The 20,017-nt window shown below is 56.3% G+C and overlaps 2 protein-coding genes across 2 annotated transcripts; both read right to left on the minus strand.

Annotated features, from left to right (window-relative positions):
• Positions 1 to 5,927: 5,927 nt before the first annotated feature.
• Positions 5,928 to 10,060, minus strand: LOC119104387 (serine/threonine-protein kinase ATR). Its single transcript, XM_037228083.1, has 6 exons — positions 10,013 to 10,060; positions 8,881 to 9,092; positions 8,134 to 8,287; positions 6,932 to 7,018; positions 6,479 to 6,634; positions 5,928 to 6,101 (listed from the first exon to the last, which is right to left on the minus strand). The coding sequence occupies exons 1-6, from the start codon at positions 10,058 to 10,060 to the stop codon at positions 5,928 to 5,930; spliced, it is 831 nt and encodes a 276-aa protein (XP_037083978.1).
• On the minus strand, positions 10,026 to 18,619 carry LOC119104260 (serine/threonine-protein kinase atr). Its single transcript, XM_037227954.1, has 10 exons — positions 18,521 to 18,619; positions 17,667 to 17,851; positions 16,197 to 16,324; positions 15,576 to 15,699; positions 14,251 to 14,381; positions 13,210 to 13,388; positions 12,172 to 12,340; positions 11,323 to 11,421; positions 10,579 to 10,733; positions 10,026 to 10,111 (listed from the first exon to the last, which is right to left on the minus strand). Exons 3-10 carry the CDS (start codon positions 16,239 to 16,241, stop codon positions 10,060 to 10,062), a joined length of 954 nt encoding a protein of 317 aa, XP_037083849.1. The 5' UTR covers positions 16,242 to 16,324; positions 17,667 to 17,851; positions 18,521 to 18,619; the 3' UTR covers positions 10,026 to 10,059.
• Positions 18,620 to 20,017: the final 1,398 nt, after the last annotated feature.

Consider the following 20,017-nt stretch of genomic DNA (forward strand, 5'->3'; position numbering starts at 1 on the left):
TTTATCCCATTTCTTATATCTTATTATCAAAAATAAGTGCATGTTGCCGGGACATCATCCCATCTATTTCTCCATTCCCCTGGTTTTTCCGAGGAATAAGACTATTACTACTGTCTATTATTACTATTACTACTGCGAACAATGTTCCTCGTAAAAGCACTGAGCAACTTAGGTTTTTCCACCATTCCGTCTGGACTACAGTGGCATAGAATATGTAGTTGTCAGTGTTGGGGCTGTCAGTTGTGTTGAGACCATCCGGTTTTTTTTAGACCATCAGGCTGAGACATATCGGGATCTTCTGGTCAGGAGAATCCATTGATGTTACTATTTTCATTTGACCAGCGTCTCCTGCTACATTGAAAGCTGGTTATTCTGAGCATAAGAACTCAAAACCCAAAACCAAGAGCTTGATTTCCCTGTTACTTGTCTCTTGCTTCCTTGTTGTCTTTTTTGAACTTTTCTCAATCCATGGAAACATTACAATTGTCACAAGCCACTGGCAAATGACAAGACTGTTCATCGAGGGTTTGCATATTTTCTTGCCGCTCCAGCGCTCGCAAACGTTTGAGAGGAATACATTCAGTCAGTCCCAGGATCTTAGGTGTTTAAAAAACAAACTGGGGCTGTCAGTCCATACTTGGTAACACCCCATCATCACCAAATGGTGAGGACGACCAATTGTAGTCATGCATTGTGTATTTATCTGTGTGCGTGGAGGCAGAGGGGGAGTGAAACAATCTTTTACGGAGTTCGCTAAGACGTCTTGGTTGAACTTCACTGCCAGGCTGGATATCCCCGCCTACATCTTTAACATGGCTCACATTGTAGGCAAAGGGCCTCTCACAAGGCTGTCCTCTTAAACTGAAATCGCAGTTGGAGGGAGACGGGCGGGGGGAAGGAGGGGGGGGGGGGGGGGGCATTAAACAAAAAGCAGCGGCCTTGTTTTCAGCCCCCCCCTCCCTTAGATTTTGCCCCACAGAAACACGCTGAGCCCCACATGCTTTCCGGCTCCGCCCCCATCCTTCCGCGGACCAATCGGAAACCAGTTCCTGCGTCCGGAAGGGCTCCCCGCAGGAAAACCCTCTACGCCAGCCCCCGGAGAGCACTAGTGCGGACCAGGGTTTCGGTGATACAGGTGGAGTTTTGTCTGTCTGGGTGACGCAGCAGGGTAGCCCCGAAGCTGCCGAGTGGTGCACGGAGGCATCGAACTGACAGTTGCCAGCTGGCCCGACGCGGCTGAGGCGTAGGGGCGCTGCAATGACGTGGGTGGTGGCAGGCGGTCTGGACGATGGTGCAGAGATGGAGGGCAACGGCCAGTGCTCCATGGTACCACTGCTGGAGACTGTACTGCAGGACGGTGACCGGAAGTCCAGAGTGCCATTGCTGGAGACTGTAATGAAGGAAAGTGACCGTCACTCAAGGGTACCACTGCTGAACACTGTGCTAGATAATAGCGGCGAGAACGCCAGGGTACCACTGCAGGAGACTGTACACACAGAAGACAATCTCCGGCAGACCAGGATACCACTGCTGGAGATCGTGCATGTGGTAGCACACGACAAAAACGTTGAATACCGCAGGGCATCACTCGAGAAATCAACAGGTGCAGCGACATTTGTTATCAAGGATGAGCCCGAGACGGAGGTCACTAAGCCCGCCATCTTCAGCACCAGTTACACAGGTTGGTGGAGTTTTGCGGGCACAAGCTATAACTGCGAGATATTTGAAAAACTCATTTTGTTGACATGGCCGTAGATGTAATCAAGGTGGTCAATTAAATTGAACAGAATGAGGCTCGACGTACGGACAGCAGTACGTACGTACGTTTTTTCATCTACCACATCCGTCTGACGCCTGCCTACCTCACCGCCTGCCTTTCTGTCCCTATCTCGGTCTGTTCTTGTGCCTTCGTGTCATTCTGTCCCTGTATCTATCTGTTTCTGTGCCTTGCTGCCCCTGCGTCTGCCTGCCTGTTTGTCCGTCTGTCTGTTTGTCTGTCTGTCTGTCGTGTGCGTGTCTGTCGTGTCTGTCTGTCTGTCGTGTGCGTGTCTGTCGTGTCTGTCTGTCGTCTGTGTGTCCGTCGGTCAGTCTGCTGGTCCGTTTGTCCTCCTGGCTCAATTTGTCGCGATAAGTAGGACTAAACGCCTGCAAATTTTGTGATGGTTTTATCTCTCCTTTGGTTTGGACGATAACGACTCGCATTCAAAATTGGTTTTGGAAAAAAACACATTAGCTGCTTTGCACACGATGGTCGACGCACATGTCGGTCGGGGTGTTTTTGAATGCATCACATAAAGGCTGAAGAAGTTTTTTGAAAAACAAAAACAAAAAAGCGAATTGCAAAGCCGAAATTTGTACATCGCATATTTCACGTCGTTATGGGTTGTCGTTGCCGATACTTCGCATCAATAAAAATGTCACAAACCGGAAGGTCCAAAGTTGACACGCGGGTGCCAACGGGTTCGCCCTTGACTCACACTGCTGTCCGTACGTCCGCCCGTTCTCCCTGGGTCTGTCAGTGCGCCCATCCGTTCTCCTCTGGGTCTGTCAGCATGTCCGCCCGTTCTCCCTGGGTCTGTCAGTACGTCCTCCCGTTCTCTCCTGGGTCTGTCAGTACGTCCACCCGTTCTCTCTTGGGTCTGTCAGTTCGTCCTCCCGTTCTTCCCTGGGTCTGTCAGTACGTCCTCCCGTTCTCCCCTGGGTCTGTCAGTACGTCCACCCGTTCTCCCCTGGGTCTGTCAGTGCGTTCACCCGTTCTCCCCTGGGTCTGTCAGTACGTCCTCCCGTTCTCCCTTGGATTTGTCAGTTCGTCCTCCCGTTCTCCCCTAGGTCTGTCAGTGCGCCCACCCGTTCTCCTCTGGGTCTATCAGTGCGTCCGCCCGTTCTCCCCTGGGTCTGTCAGTACGTCCGCCCGTTCTCCCCTGGGTCTGTCAGTACGTCCACCCAATGTTCTCTCTTGGGTCTGTCAGTACGTCCTCCCGTTCTCCCTTGGATCTGTCAGTTCGTCCTCCCGTTCTCCCCTGGGTCTGTCAGTACGTCCGCCCGTTCTCCACTGGGTCTGTCAGTACGTCCGTCCGTTCTCCTCTGCGTCTGTCAATGCGTCCATCCGTTCTCCCCTGAGTCTGTCAGTGCGTCCACCCGTTCTCCCCTGAGTCTGTCGGTGCGTCCACCCGTTCTCCCTTGGGAACGGATGGACGCACTGCTCAGTGCACTGCCCTCCCAGCTCAGTCGGAATAAACTCATCCCATGCCGCGCAGCGCTGTTGCATCGACATCTGGCCCCAGTTTCCACATGTTCTTCAGGCCTTTCATCGAGATAGTACAATGTTATAGTGCAATGCTCAGTGAGGAAACACACCTGATGGATCAGCTCGCATGCGAATAGCAGACAACTTACACACCACAACTTTTGTCGAACTGTTTGTTGGTACTGAAAGTCGTGTAGCTGAGATCAGGGGTTGTGACTATTCTGACTCCCAGATAGGTTGACGGCCGTTCGAGGCCGCTTAAACTGGATAGGCTGTCATGGGTCAAGCAAGGCTTGCCCCACCTGTGGTTTTATTCGTAAACAAGCGCTCCCGTAGCGCGATAGGCTCCATCTCTCTTTCAGAGATCGTGATCTTTTTCACAGGAAATAAGATGCATCACATTGCTTCGCTGTGAGGAGACTGACTTTGACCACCTGTGCTTCAGGGACCGAAGCTGATCCGGCTGCAGGCCCCAGCCCGTCCCCCAGACCACAAACCATCGCTGCGGCCACCTCCGCCTGCGCGCGCCCCTGGCTGAGAGCGCTGGCCGCGGTCGAAGCCGAGGCGCCGCCACCGAAGAAGAAGCGGCGCGCGCCGGCCAGCGAGGCGGTATGGCGTCGGCGCCGGGAGGGCGCCAACTGCCGCGAGCGGCGACGCATGCAGCGGCTCAACGAGGCGTTCGACCTGCTGCGGCACCACCTGCCGCAGGGCAGCGAGTCGCAGCTCTCCAAGCACGAGACGCTCCAGATGGCCATGGAGTACATATCGGCCCTGCAGCTGCAGCTGTGCTGAGGGCGCAGACCAGATGGGAAACTATGCAGCAGTGGTCAGCAAGTACAAACCCGTATCTGTGAGCGTCAGGGACCGCGTGAGCCCGTGAAGTCAGTGAGGTTCGCTGGTGACGTTTTCACGCGAGGTGCATTTGGTGCTGTGCAGAGCTGAGCAATGACATTAAGCAATGTTGAACGAGGGGTTGTGAAATAATGCGGGAAGTAAGCTCCCGCAACGCTCATTCTTCGCGTGCTATGACTGGGTGGATGTTTGAGAGCGGTTGTGATGTGACGCATGGTGGCTCGGACCCAGGTGGAGTTGTTCACCTTCTTTGGACATTTCTTTGACGTCCATGCTTCACTTGTGCGCCATAACCTGCCGCAGTTCGTGAAAATCGCTGGGAGCGTTTCCATTCGCCGTATACATGTCTCAGGAAAACAACTTTCTATCGCCATCTGCATCTCGAGCCAAACCTGAAGAGAGAGAGGGGGGGGGGGGGGGGCGACTTCGTACGACGATCCCTTCGATGGATGGCCACGGTTTCAAGAAGTTCATACCACGATCAAACTCACCTCGCGTTCTCCACATGTTATCGAAGCCGTCCATAGTTTGCTTTTGCGCTTGTCTTCGTCAGTTTATCACCCGGTACTAGTTAACTACGTCTAGACCACGGCTGGTCACCGCCACAGCTGCAGCGGCGCTTACCGGTATGGATTTGGATACCGCCTGCTTACAAGTATGACTGCCTGCATCCCCTCTTGGATGCGAATTCTCCGAAGCCCTTACAAGCTTTGCAACATGGTGCGCTCACACCGGTACCGGCCGCCGTAGGAGAGGCTTCGATTTCGACGCAGTCTTTGACACGGGCGGATTTGCCAGCATCTGCATAATTCAACGGGGGGGGGGGGGGATTGCACGACCCCAGGGGGGATGTCACGAGCATGTGACCTTTGCAAGGACCGCACTACCAACAATGCACTTGTCCTCGCTGTGTGATGTCTATCTTTATATAGCACGCGTTGCAGAACATCCAATGGGGTTAGTGCTTGCACGAGGTCTGTCACGTAGGTGGTGCATATCACTGAGCTCATCTGGGTGGCGATGACTCCAGGAAATCCTGAACCCCAAACAGCGTTGGTCAGTAGGCCTCGGGAAGACCTCGTGTTGCAGGGAAACATGCAAAGGGCCAAATGTCGGCCGAAGTTGTATTCGGCGAAAATGCGTCTTTCGGCACGCGTCCATCAGCATCCACTGGACAAGAGCGCACCAGACGACCCGCGCACGCGGCAAGACAAATCTCCCACTGAACCAAAAAAGAACCTTCCAAATCCTGACCTGCTATCCAACATGGCTCAGAAAACGCAGCGAAGGCAACAGCAGACATCAGCACGGACGGCATGCATAAATAACGCGTTCTCCCGCTCACGTCAGTATCGACTAATACGTCGGTAGCATAACGCAACAGCCACAATAACAAGGATCGCAGAAATCGACCGACTACCCGCGGAGTGTCGACGGTGTCTAAACGGCTGCAATTCTCGGCAACTATATATCCCCCGCACGAGACAGGGACACAACGAACACACACGTTGACAATCTGACGATCACAGGCGCCAAAACCCGACGACGCTGCCGTTCGAAGGCGCCCACTCAGCCGACACGTTCTCGGATTTAGAACTGCGGTCAGCCGAGGAGCGGCCGGCGCAGATCAGCCGGCGGCCCGGTCTGGGAGCGCGGGCCCGGTCTGGGAGCGCGGCCCGGTCCGAGGGCGTGGGCCCGGTATGGGAGCACGGGCCCGGTCTGGGAGCGCGGGCCCGGTCTGGGAGCGCGGCTCGCTCCGAGAGCGTGGGCCCGGCATGGGAGCGCGGGCCCCGTCTGGGAGCGCGGACCCGGTCCGAGGCGAGAGCGTTCAGAAGTGAGCCGCCCAGCCGATGTACATCTGACAGAGGTTGTCGACGCTGGTGGCCTCCTCGATCAGGTAGTTGACCTGACCCGCCACCGACAGCGGGATCGGCACCGGCTTCAGCTTCGAGCGCACCTGCCCCCGCAGCCGCTGCTCGATGTCTCCCACGTGCGCTTGAGCCTGCCGCCAGAGGCGCCACCAGTCAGTGCGCATACGACGCCGCTCGGTAGCGTAAACATGGGGCTACCGGCCACACGGAGTTAGGCCGCGGAGTTAGTAATCACACTCCGGTCACTGTATGGCACGGTCACAGGCATACAATGACCATATGTCATGGTCACGGGTCACCAACCACATACACGGTGACTGTCTTCGTGGTGCAAGTAAGATGGGACTATGAAACATACCTAGGCTCGGTTACAAATGCGCTTTCAATGATACGGTCGCATGAACTGAGAACTTTCCATCAACGGTGACCAGGGCCTACGACGCATTCTCTAATGAAACGAACAAACAGCGCGGCATCGAGGGCCTCCGCCCGCTGGCCAAAAAAGGACCTTTTCGTTGACGATCTCGCCGACGTCCCTGGTCTTGCGCTCCTGTTTGCTCCACTCCACCAGGGGGTCGTGCACGAACGGGCGCAGCACGCACATCAGCGCGTCCTGCTGCTGGCGCATCACGGACATGGTGACCTCGCAGGCTGTCCGGTACACCTGGCAACGCACCAACGCACGGTCAGAACTACAGCTAGCGACACACCACGGCACAGTCAGAACTACAGCTGGCAACACACCACGGCACGGTCAGAACTACAGCTAGTATAGTCCAGATATCAAAGCCCGGTTAACTCGAAAGGTTACAGACGCCAGCTCTAGTACGTTGTTTTTTATAATTGTGAGCTGGCTAACCGTCAGTACACCGTGCCACACTCCCCCATGCACTGCCAGCCTAGTCTGAACCCTGTGAGCCACGTCAGAGCGCGGTCGGCGCCCCTCCCCTCACACACTCACCCCCTCGACACCGGTCGGTCCGAGGGCGTCCACCATGTTGTGGGTCAGGCGGAACGGCACCCGCTCCGGCCAGTCAAACAGCTCCCCCTGAGCACGGAGAGAGAAAAGGGGGTCATATGGGGAGAGTGGTCACACAGGGGGAAGTCACACGGGAGAGTGTGGTCACACAGGGGGAAGTCACATGGGGGAGAGTGATCACACAGGGGGGAGTCACGCGGGAAAGAGGGAGTCACATGGGGGAGAGGGCAGTGGTCACGTAGGGAGGGGTTACATGGGGAGAGATCACACGGGGGACAAGGGTCACACACAGCAGATGGTCATGGGGGAGAGGGGTCACATAGGGGGAGAGGGGTCACACAAGGGGAGAGGGGTCACACAGGGGGAGAGGAGTCACACAGGGGAGACGGGTCACACAAGAGGGAGAGGAGTCACACAGGGGAAGAGGGGTCACAGAGCAGTGGGGTCACGCGGGAGGGGGGTCACATGAGGGGACAGGGGTCACACAAGAGTGGGGTCACACAGGAATAGGGTCACACAGGAGTGGGGGCATACAGGGGGAGAGGAGTCATAGACGGGGACAGAGTGTCACACAAGAGTGAGGTCACACAGGTGTGGGGTCATACAGGAGGAGAGGGGTCACAAAGGAGGGTCACACAGGGGAAAAGGGATCACACAGGAGGAGTCACACATGAGAGAAGGGTCACTCAGGAGTAAGATCACACAGGACAGTGTCACACAAGGGGAGAGGGGTTATACTGGAGAGGACCACATAAAGGGAGAAGGGTCGCACAGGGGTTGGGTAACACGGGACATGGTCGCACAGCGGGGGAGGTGTCATGCAGCAGGAGAGGGGTCACACAGCGGGGGACGGGTTACTCAACGGGAGAGAGGTCACACAGCGGGAGAGGGGTCACATAGGAGCTGGGTCACACTGGTGGGGTTTTACACAGCGGGAGAGGGGTCACACTGGTCACGTACCGCACCTACCACCGGCCTGAGAAGCGGCGGCCCTAGTTAAAAATACAGACCATATTTGGGACATTTATGACATAATCAAACAGTACGGGTAAGTCCCTGCTCTCACGCCTGTGATCTCGCCCGAAACTAGTCCTATCTCCACAAGCCATCTTTACTGTACAGCTGCCTGACCTCTCCACCACGGACGCTCTGTTACAGGGCCCGCCGACCTCCAACACGCTGACCTTGTTGAAGAGGCAGTTGAAGTCCACGTGGACGCAGTCGCCGCTGGAGGAGTCCAGCAGTATGTTCTCGCCGTGGCGGTCGCCCAGACCCAGGATGTAGCCGATCATGGACATCACAGCGGCCGTCCGGGCGTAGTTGAGACGGGCCGCGTACCTGACGAGAGCGCAGCACCGTGTCATACCGTCTGGTGACGTGTCAGGCGGTCTGGTGACGTGTCAGGCGGCCTGGTGACGTGTCAGGCGGCCTGGTGACATGTCAAACAGTCCGGTGATATGTCAGACGGTCTGATGACATGTCAAACAGTTTGGTGATGTGTTAGACGGTCTGGCAACATGTCAAACAGTCTGGTGATGTGTCAGACGGTCTGGTGACATGTCAAACAGTCTAGTTATGTGTCAAACGGTCTCGTGACGTATAAGGCGGTCCGGTGATGCATCAGCCGGTCTGGTGACGTGCCAAACATTCTGGTGATGTGCTAGACATTACATGACAGTCACCGTGGCATGATTCGGTCGTGCGTTGGACGCGCCGTATGCAGGACGACAAACGCTAGTGGAGAAGTATGGTGTTGCTTATTTGCAAAGTCAGACGACAGAAAGCTGAGACACACAACTGAGCACGACAGCAGAGTGATGTTGACGAGCGAGTTAGATCAATGAGATGGCACACCCATATGACAGACGGCCGAGTCAGGCAATCCCAAAGCGGCGCAGCACACCAGGCAACAGACGACGGTGTGCCCTCACCAGGCTTGCGGGTCAGGGAAGGTGGCCCGGAGCCAGCCGCCCAGCACGGCTGGGTGTCGCGGCAGCAACTTCTCCGTAAATATCGCCCGCTTCCTCTCCAGCGAGTCGTCCAGCTGCGCCGCAGTCTGCTTCAGCTCGGCGTTGGTCATCATACCGCCCCGCTGCCGGTACTGGCTCAGCAGCACCTGGCGCATACCGCTCAGGTTCGGCACCTGTCGCCGGCGGTCAGAGGTCAGCAGGTGTTATCAAAGGTCGGTAAGGAGCATCAGAGGTAAGCAGGTGTCATCATGGGTCAGCAGCGGCCATCATAGTTCAGCAGGGGTCATCAAAGGTCAGTACGGGTAATCAGAGGTCAGCGGGGGCCATCAGAGTTCAGCAGGAGTAACCAGAGGACAGGCAGGGGTCATCAGAGGTCAGCACAAGGTCACTTGGCGGTCAAATATGGTCGGCGGGGTTCCAGGACAAACAGGCTTATTGAGCCTGTGAGGTTGTCCGTGGCTACGCCTGCCGGCAGGAGATAACAGAGGACGGCGTCCAATGACAGGGTTCTTGGGAGGTCATCCAGGGGTCAGCAAGGGTTAGCGGACGTTCGCCGGAGTAGTTCAGGCCCTGGGCGCTAGCTCACGGGGTGCGTGCTCGATGTATAACGCACGGCGCTTTCACCAGGACTGACAATGTGATAATCTTGCTGTGATGTCTTTAAGGCGGCGATTACAGCTAAACACTCCACACTGGGTAGAGTGGGTCATGTAGCAAACCGCCTACCGCGGGCTACCGCGCTGCCGAATCACGGTGCGGTGCGCCCAGCAGCGAATCAAACTCAAAATTGACTGTCTACCGGCTTGCCGCATCCGCATCACTTCGGCAGCACAACAGCCAGCCGTAGGCGATGTCAAACAGCCTCCACGGCCGTGCTATGTCGCAGTTCATGCTCCGCAAACGAGGTAACAGCGTATTACACGCTACCGCGATGTCACAGCGTGTACGCACCAGACACAGCGGGCCACACTCAGCCCTCAAGCAGCACATCATCTACATGTCAGAGCGCGTACGCACCCACTGCAGCAGTCCGCACTCGTCGTTGAGCGGGATGACGGTGTAGGTGCGGATCCGCAGGACTCCGCTCGCGCGCCTCGCCGTGCCGCGTCAGATGCCGGTTCACCAGCGTGTTGAACTCCATCAGACGCGAGTCCTTGCGCAGGTCGTCCTTGGGTTGGCCATCATCGTGTACCTGACAACGCCGGTTCGAATCCCGGTCAAGGAGTTTTTGAGTAAGTGGGTGATGTTAAAACGTTCGTGCAGGCATGGAGGTTCATGAGTGGGGATTTCTCCCATGATCTGGGTAAAAGGCCAGGTGTCGTTAAGATTTAAACTCGATACATATAGGAACGTGGCACTGATTGGTACTCAAAAACTGCGGCGTACTATGCACAAGCCCACCTTCACTGACATGCTACAATATGACAGCCAATATTGGTGACCAGAACTCGGTGCGCCACGAACAGCGCGCAAAACGAGGCGACAAAAGGTGGGATGACCCGCACCAAGAAGTCTCCCACGCCAACGGGCACCGACTGCCAACGTCATTTATAATACAGAGCAGACCAATGCAGCACTTGTTCTGAGTGTAGATCTGCGCTGCTACTCGGCCCGAACGGCTGACAAATCAAAACCGGCAGGAACACGGTCATCACCCACTTCTTGCCATCGGTGCCGCGGATGGTGATCTTCTTCGGCCTGACCAGGGAGGGCATCACCTCCAGCTCGTCCTCAAAGCTGGCGATGCACACCTGCTCCTCCGGAAACGGCCGGAAGCCGAAGCCGTGCTGCGCCGCCGTCTCTGGCAGAGTCACCTGGCGGACGCACGGGCAAGCTGAGCTTACCGGACTCGCCGCAGCGCGCCGGGGAATTGACGCAAGCAAGGGTGATAAGGCTTTCGCAGTGCCAATGACATGTGTTGTTGAATTTTTGTGTGCCATAGTGAGACAATTCATATCGGTCTGATGTTATAGGAACTGCCAATCCCCAGATCAGCCTTTCGAATCGCGAAGTGGAGGACCGAAATGCTGCTTAAAGGGAGTGTTCCACATTTGTATGGGGTTTTGAACTGAAACAGCCATCTTGAAGATCATTCGGTGTAGTTCACAGGCCTATCCTTCTTACGACATCAACCCACGTGGTTTCTAAGTAAACGTCAGAAGATGTGCAGGCTTTTTTGGGGAGCCTGTTCCAAGGTCACCCAGGCACCATAACGATAATGTCATTCAAACCCGCCATTCCATAAGCCATGCGGCGATCAAAAGCCTACAATGTAGTTGTTGAGTCGATCATATCTGGCGTCCGCGAACACGATTTCTAGACATAACGGTCGTCAATTTGTTCTCAATCAATGCTATGCTGGGGACGATGACGTCATCATTCGATCGTGCGGCGACGTCTCACCGTCATCTGCTGCTGTAGCGGCACCAGAATCTGAGAGAATCCCGCCGACACCAGACGGCGGATGCTCGGGAAGAACGAGGCCAGGCTGACCTTGCTCGTCTACCGGTCAGAGGTCACGGCATATGCGTCAGAGGGCCGGGGTACAGGTCATATGTCACGGGTTACAGGTGAAAGGCCACGGTGCACATGCCAAGGTCACGGAGTGTACGTCAAAGGTCACGGGCGCATGGTAAAGGTCACGGGATACGGGACAGAGACCATGTGGTTGATATTTCAGCAGTCAGAGGTCAGAGTTGGATGTCACGGGGCCATGTCAGGAGCCAAGGTCACATAATGCAATACAGAATATGGGTACAAGTACAAACGACATTTAACCACCTTTGGCATGCACACCTACCTCAGCCTCACCCCAGCCTCACAGGTCACGTGGCACAGGTCAAAGGAAAAGGGGTGAAGATCAAGCGTTACATGGCGCAGTAAAACGGTGCCTATTACGTTCAGTCCTTGGCTTCTAATGCTACCGTTCTGCTGGTCACGTTATACCCGCCAATCTCTGCTCTGGCCCAGATCTTCTCACATGCGACACGCAATGACACCAGCGCGCGTGCCCTTCACCGGTATACGAGACACCAGATAATAGTATACGACACACCACACCAGATCTGTGCAGATAAAGCAGCCGGCAAGCCAAACACGGTTTCTCTCGACTCCCACCTACTGCCCACACGTCTCTATTCCACGTGTTATCGATCCACAAGCCCATCCCACCGTCCGCTAAATACACCTGATCACCCAACGAACCCACCCACAGCCCAACAAATCCACCCACCGTCCGCCAAATCCACCCACCTTTTTCTCGACGGGCTTGTTCGACAGGTCGATCAGCTTATCGGCCAGCTTGGTGGCGTCAGAGATGAACTGGCCCAGCGAGGGCTTCTTGGCTTTGGCTCGCGAGAACACGTCCTGACACCGCTCCACGCGCATGGGGTAGGACGAGCGGGACACGGCCAGCATGTACCTGCGGCGGCGGACACACGGAGGCCGTGGGTTCGATCCCCGACGACGGCGCATTTACGGAGGACGGAAGTTGTGCAGGCTGGAGGCGGACAGCAAGGTGGGTGTTTCGAACGTTTGGATGGTGGGTGACGAACACCTGTGTCACGTGGCATTGGGCAGGTGTGTTATCGTGGAAACTGCATAGCCTCTGCAAACGACCAACGTGGCGAAAGCAATGGCCGGTGAACGAAGTGTCCGACTACATTGTAACTGGACTGCGGAAGATGTTTTAGGCATTAGACCATTCCAAAATCTAACAGTGATACTATTCATGCATGTATACACATTCGTGCAGCTCGCAAACCTCGGTATGTTCGCAAGCCCTAAAATCTGGACTGACATCTATTTGCTTCCAATTCTTTCTCTAGGCTTAACACATTTGGGCGGGGGGGGGGGGGGAACTTATCGAGTCCTTTTTGAAATATGAAGTTGATTGAAGGATGACCTTCAGTATGCTACTTTGATATCGCCAATGCTATTAATGACACCATGTCAACTGATAACAACAAACGACACTCGAAACACTAGGGATGCTGGCAAACAAACAACATATGTTTTAAGACTTGCAGACACCGGAGATCCTTCCCGTTGAGGCTTTAAAATATTATACCTGGAGAACCTGGAACACGCACCGCATCTTCCAACTTTTTACATCTGTTTGCCTTCCGCATTTAAAGTGCGCTGAAAACTATTCACTGTAACAATAAATTGTTACAATCGGCATAGAGAGTGCTCATCTTTCCCAGGGCCCACAACACGCTTGAGGTACAGCCTTCAAGAGACCGGCGTCGCTCGCCCGGGGACGTCGCGTCCCTGCGTCTGCGCACGTACCACATGCACTGTTTGGGGTAGGTGGCGAGCAGCGCGGCCAGGATGTCGCGGATCTGGGCGTACACCTGCGGCCGGCCGTGGCAGATGCGGGAGATGATCTGGGGCAACGAAGTGAGGAAGCAGTAGAGCGGCAGCGCTTCCAGGAGCTGTCCCACGCGGCGACACATCAGCTCCACGCTCTGCCGGCACACGGCGACCCGGGAGGCGTCAGGGGGGGGGGGGGGGGCTCCACAGCTGTCCCACGCGACGACACATCAGCTCCACGCTCTGCCGGCACACGCGACCCGGGAGGTGTCAGAGGGGGGGGGGGGTGGGGGGGGGGAGAGGGCCTCCACAGCTGTCTCACGCTCACGTCAGCTCCGCACACACGAGATATCAGCTGGTCAGAAGTATATCAGCTGGACAGATATCAGCTAGTCAGATCTATTTCAACTGGTCGGAGATATATCAGCTAAGAGATCAGCTGGTCAGAGGTCTATCAATTGATGCGGCAGAATGTGGTGGCATTAGATCGCAGAACTGGTGAATCATGAATTAAGGACAACAGAAAAACGTTTGTAAATGTCGAAAGGATTGCGCACAGTCAATGTGTGCAATGCATTACGACATCCCAACCATGGGTAGTGAACGGCACCCTGCACCGCAATCCGCCACAATATCCCTGACGAGACGCCACAATTGGAAATGTTACCCCCTTCATGCTCCATTTTCAAATAATAGTGATGTCGCGAATCACGGGGCGCGAGCTCCGCGCCTCATGATACGTTGCAAGGTCCGCTCTTGGCTGGATGGGTGATTCGAGAGGAGACATCACAAGTTTGCAGTAGCAGTTTGACGTTTAAGTCAAACTGCGCCCCTACACGGAGGGTACACTCATTGGTTGCAGTGGGAAACTAGCTATCGATAATTTACATTATCTCTAAACTCTCATCACATCACCACAGCCTCTGTGCGTCCACTGGTTCTGACCTTAGCCCTCCGGGCGGCGGCGGACGGCCACGGTTTGGCGCCCCTCCCCTGGGCGAGGGTGTTAGTTCTCACCTTGGCCACCAGGGCGGCGTCAGCGGGTCGCTGTTTGCCGCCGTTCTCCTGGGCGCCGTAGTCGAGCCAGATGCTGAGAAGTCGCGGCATCGACTCGTACACATGTTGACAGCCGTACTGCAAAGACTTGCCTGTCGGGTGACATGCCACTGTCATTGCAGACGCCTCAGGGGTTGGGTCATATCCCTCAGAAGTCAGGTCAGATGCCTCAGAGGTCAGGTCAGATGCCTCAGAGGTCAGGTCGCATGCCTCAGAGGTCAGGTCACATGCCTCAGATGTCAGGTAAAATGCCTCAAGGGTCGTATTAGATACCTCAGAGGTCAGGTCAGACGCCCCAGAAGTCAGGTCGATGCCTCACAGGTCAGGCCAGGGGTCGGAGAGCACACCACTACATCCCACGGGTCAGCAGCACAGCTCACGGGTCACGGCCTGCCCGGAGGTCACGTATAGGCAAACACACAAGTCAGAGGTCACATTGCCACTCAGCTCATCACCCTCACATGCTTCACACCAGGCACAAACAGAACAGACATAGGCAAAACAGCGATCACTATGACACAGGTTCTGGACTATTCCGCAGACCGCCACGACGGGAAACAACGATCATTGATCGGTGTTGGTGATCGGCGATCAATGATTGACCGGCGCCGGTAGCAATGCACGCCGCGCTGGCCCAACTTGTGACGTCACATCACCGCGCAGAGCTGCGTCCGTCACGATCGTCACAGTCGCCGGGGGAGCCCGACCGACCGGCCGCAGGATACCGAGGTGGGGATCAGACTGTTATGTCTCGACGCATGTCCAGACACAAACGCTCCACGACAAACGGACGTGGGTAACTCTGCGGCGTCGTTCATCCTGAACACACGGCACAAACAAGTCACATGGTCTCACCGTCGTTCATCCTGAACACACGGCACAAACAAGTCACATGGTCTCACCGTCACAGGTCGCCGACACAGAACACACGGCCACAGGTGTGGCCACGGGTCTCAGGGGTCAAAGGGTCACAGCGGTGTGCCGGAGGGCGCCTGCACACGGCCGGACGAGCCGCGCCAGCCGTCTGGCGACTTGTACCGAGGGCGTGCACCACCCGGCCGGCCCGTACCGAGGGCGTGCACCGCCCGGCTGGCCCATACCGAGGGCGTGCACCACCCGGCCGTCCCGTACAGAGGGCGTGCACCACCCGGCCGGCCCGTACCGAGGGCGTACACCGCCCAGCCTGCCCGTACCGAGGGCGTGCACCACCCGGCCGGCCCGTACCGAGGGCGTGCACCACCCGGCCGTCCCGTACCGAGAGCGTACACCACCCGGCCGTCCCGTACCAAGGGCGTGCACCACCCGGGCGCCTAGCTGGTTCGAGTCCCGCTCGCCGGCCAGCCGCGCCGCCAGCAGCCGGTCCAGGTACTTGGCCGTGTAGAAGTGGACGTCCTCCCAGTCCTTGCGGATCTGACGCCGGAGAGAAACACGTCACGGTCACGTGGCGGCGACGAGGTCACGTTGCTGGGTCATATCGGCAGCGAGGTCACGGCGGGAGCGTCGTAGGGACGCACTGTAAGGTCAGTTTCACGTTTCTGCGCATCTTTTCGAGGCTCAGCTCGCTGGTGGTTATATGTGTAACAAGGCACGCAGCCGATCCAGCCCGACGAAGTGCTACCCGCGATCCACCCGGGAAACAGGCCACCACATTCAGTACATGCGACGTTACTCAACGTTACAGCACGTGTTTCGCACTGCTTCTGTCCGCCGCTACCCGCAACAGTCGAACACAAAACGGCAACGCCTCAGACCACCGTTGGGTTGCCGATTGATGACGACTGTCTTAAGTTGTGTTTGGGTTGTGGGGGGGGGGGGGGGACCATCGAAATCATAACGCATACAGGCCTTCCTTCCACACACACGGCGCCCGGTTTCCACCCCGGCACCGGCGTAGCGCAGGCTCCCACCTCAGTCGTCTCGACGAAGTGCTGGTTGATGACGTTGCTGTCCATGTTGGCCGACTCCTCGCAGTAGCGCGCCAGCAGCAGCTTGGCCTCCGCCAGAATCTGACGCTCCGACTCGGCCAAGCCACCGCCTGTGACGTCACACGGACAGAGGAGTGACGTCACACGGGCAGGGTAGCGACGTCACACCGACAGGGGAGTGATGTCACACGGACAGAGGAGTGACGTCAGATGGTGGACCTCGGGTCGACTTGGTGGGCGAGGTATGATGAAGAAATATTATATATGAGCTGCTGTGCTCGGATTTGCTGTCACTGAGTTAACGTTTTCAATGAGTGCTTCACGTAATCAATACATTACCTATCGCACAAGGTTGCTGTCACTGAGTTAACATTTTCAATGAGTGCTTCACGTAATCATTACATTACCTATCGCACAAGGATCTGCCACGACCATCTTCATAGGACCTCTGCTTTGCTCCGTCTTAGAAAGATAAAGCTCCATTCAATCTTTTCAATCACAATTATACTTGCATCACACCTGATCTCCTCATCAGTCAATGTATCGCTTACATGCGCCCATCGGGTATCATTCACCTGCGTCCTCACCCCTGCCTGGGCCCTCTCAGCAATATCTGGGCCCGTAGATCTACACGGAGCACTGGAAATTAGGCTGACGCGTAGAGGAAACCAGTCACATTTAACAAAAGAAAGGAGTATGACTATGCAGATGCAGATGTCATTTAGTCAAAGAGTAGCGAACCATTTGGATGGGCGGACAAATGAAGTCGTGGGAAAATCCTCTGTAGCAATATCTAAAAACCGCTTACACAAATTCTGCCGGTCTCAAGATCTCATTTCCAGCTAAATTCATGCAGTTCACGTAGTAAGATTAGTTTCGAGGACGTGAACGGAACCTGACCAACAGGTTCACACAACATGCCAACAGCGATGAACTTTTGTGTCTCTTTGTCAGCCATATGTCTTTCTTTATGTCTTAACAATACCCTCGTCCTCTAACCGCCAACCCACACTTCTCACATCTGACCATCAAACTGGTTAGCCAGGCCACCGTCTCTGACCATCCCACTCGTCACCAGGGCTCTCACCTCTGACCATCCCACTGGTCACCAGGGCTCTTACCTCTGACCATCCCACTGGTCACCAGGGCTCTTACCTCTGACCATCCCACTGGTCACCAGGGCTCTTACCTCTGACCATCCCACTGGTCACCAGGGCTCTCACCTCTGACCATCCCACTGGTCACCAGGGCTCTTACCTCTGGCCATCCCACTGGTCACCAGGGCTCTTACCTCTGACCATCCCACTGGTCACCAGGGCTCGACATATCTCGCCTTTGCCACAGCACTGTCACCTTTGATCTGCATCTCCACCTTTACCCCGTCGTTCTCGTCTGTGCTCTGACTCCCTCGCCCCTGAATTGGTCGTCTCACCGCTGACCTGACACCCTCACCTTTGATCTTGGTCGTCCAGTCGGGGAAGTGACTCTCGATGCCCTGGCGAAGCTCACGTATCGCACCGTCGCCCTCCCCTCGACGCCACAGTAGACTCGCCCGCTCTACGAACGCCTCCGGCAGGCAGCGCTCCAGGCGCTCCAGCTGCAGTAGGCAGTTGGACGCCCGCTGCAGCTGCCCCGCCCTGCGGTGACGTCATCAGACGTGACGTCACACGGTGGATGGCGCGTCGGTGGTGACCGCGCGCGCTGCTGTCATTTCGGAGAGAGATCAGTTCGCACATAAACCGTGGAGCGGCTCGACGGGGTGAGAAGACGCCTTAGCGACAGTGTTGCATGCCGTCCAAATGCGACACCGACACCGACAACGTAAAACGAAACCATTCGGCGAGACCTACACTTGGGGGTTGGGCGATTGGTTCTGAAGGGAGCAAAGCACATAAACCTCTGAATTGCTACCATCAAAGTGACGCCAAGCTAACCCAAGTCAGCAACACCAATCAGGTGAAATCTGGAGCCCAACACTTCTGCAGTAGGTTCATTCGTAGACCGTCACGATTCCACAAACGAATCAGCTACAACGATTCCAGTAACACGCCTGCAAGTAGTTGCGCAGGTAAAAATACAGCTAAAGGTACGGCAAAGACGATGCTAATATCACGCAAAATGCCTGCTGCATTTGCAAATGTCTAAGCGCCCATACGGCAGAACCACCAACCAAAAATGTCAGCCCTGTCACTAAGAAAGCCCAGGTTGGGAGCAAAATGACCACTGTAGTTGGAGCAACCAAAAACACCAATAAACAACAAAACGAAAGCCGAGATGTCACAGCGACAGCCCGGGGCGGGCCTTACTGGCGCGAGACCCGAGCGCTGCGGAGCCAGCAGCGGCCGATCTGAAGGTCGAGAACCTGCGCTGCCGGGCTGCCGCGGGCCCGGAGGCGGTCCCTGGCCAGCGTCAGCACCGCCCGCCGAGCCGTCAGCACCTGAGCGCAGGTCAGGTCAGGTCAGGTCGGTGCAGTGCGTGGTCAATGTCGGACCGGACGGCGTGAGAACTGAGGAGGCAAGGCAAGCGATGCCACACTGGTATCGTGTTTGGGAAACAGCGCAGTGGACTCTGAGAAGCGAGGTCAAGTCAAGGTCACGTACACTGTGACACGAGTGTCAATGACCGTGAACGGGGACAGATGCCGAACCTTAAGGGTACCTGACACTTGGCCGCGAAACCATTGGAAGAGCGGTACCGATATCTTAAAGCCCCAGTTACATTAAATGAGGCGGATTGTGCTTGCCACTACCCTCCCGGAGATTGCTCGCTGTGATCCTGGTTAATCCGGCGCAACTCCCGCAGACTGAAGCCTCACTTCACTTACCTTCACTTCACCTGGACACTTGTTCACACGGCCGTACCTCACAGCTCGTCCCAGAGACAAGCCGGACAACTCATTCCGGTCCATGCCAGTCCCGTACTCTAAGCCCCCACAGAACACGCACGAGCCATCCAGCACACACCTCCGACACACGTCAATGCCGGCACACTGCCCACACCACACGGTAAACACCCGCCACACATTTGTGACACATCAACGCGGTATACATGCATCAGTTACATGACGTATTAATGCGAGGCACCTTCCATCACTTTCATGACAGGTGACACACTGATGTACATCACGTGACATTTCAACGCCTGACACACGTCACCCACGATACAGCAACGCAGAACACGTGACACCCTTCAGACGAACGGACTACACCTCGCCCCTGGCCTCCCTGAAGACGCCCCTGGCCTCCCTGAAGACGCCCCCTGGTCTCCCTGAACACGCCCCTGGCCTCCCTGAAGACGCCCCCTGGCCTCCCTGAACACGCCCCTGCTCTGCCTGGCCATGCCCCTGCTCTCCCTGGTCCCATCCCTGCTCCGGCTCGGTGGCTGACCGACTCTATGGTTAGGACGGCCGACTGCACAGTCTCCAGCCGGCTCTGCCAGACGGCCAGACCTGGCCCCGCCCCTGCCCTCCTTGGCCCCGCCCCTGCCTCCATGAACACGCCCCTGCTCGGTGGCTGACCGGTTCCAGGGTGCGGACGGCCGACTGCACAGTCTCCAGTCGGCTCTGCCAGACGGCCAGCTCCTCTGTCGGGTCCGGCTCTCCCTCGGTCCAGAGCAGCGCCGGCAGAGAACGCTCCATGTCGCTGAGAATGTGCAGCCTGGGCCGCACAGGTCAGGTCAGGTCACGTCAGGCCACCGAAGGTGCAGTACCGGGTTACAGGTGAGGGGGCGGAACTTGTCCGCGGTAGATGAAGCCTGGTAATTACAGTGGCAGATCAGGGCAATGACACAGGGAGGAGAAAGCA

This window comes from Pollicipes pollicipes, unplaced genomic scaffold, assembly GCF_011947565.3.
Source record: "Pollicipes pollicipes isolate AB1234 unplaced genomic scaffold, Ppol_2.1 Scaffold_6052;HRSCAF=7182_pilon_pilon_pilon, whole genome shotgun sequence".
In the NCBI taxonomy this organism is placed as follows: Eukaryota; Metazoa; Arthropoda; class Thecostraca; order Pollicipedomorpha; family Pollicipedidae; genus Pollicipes; species Pollicipes pollicipes.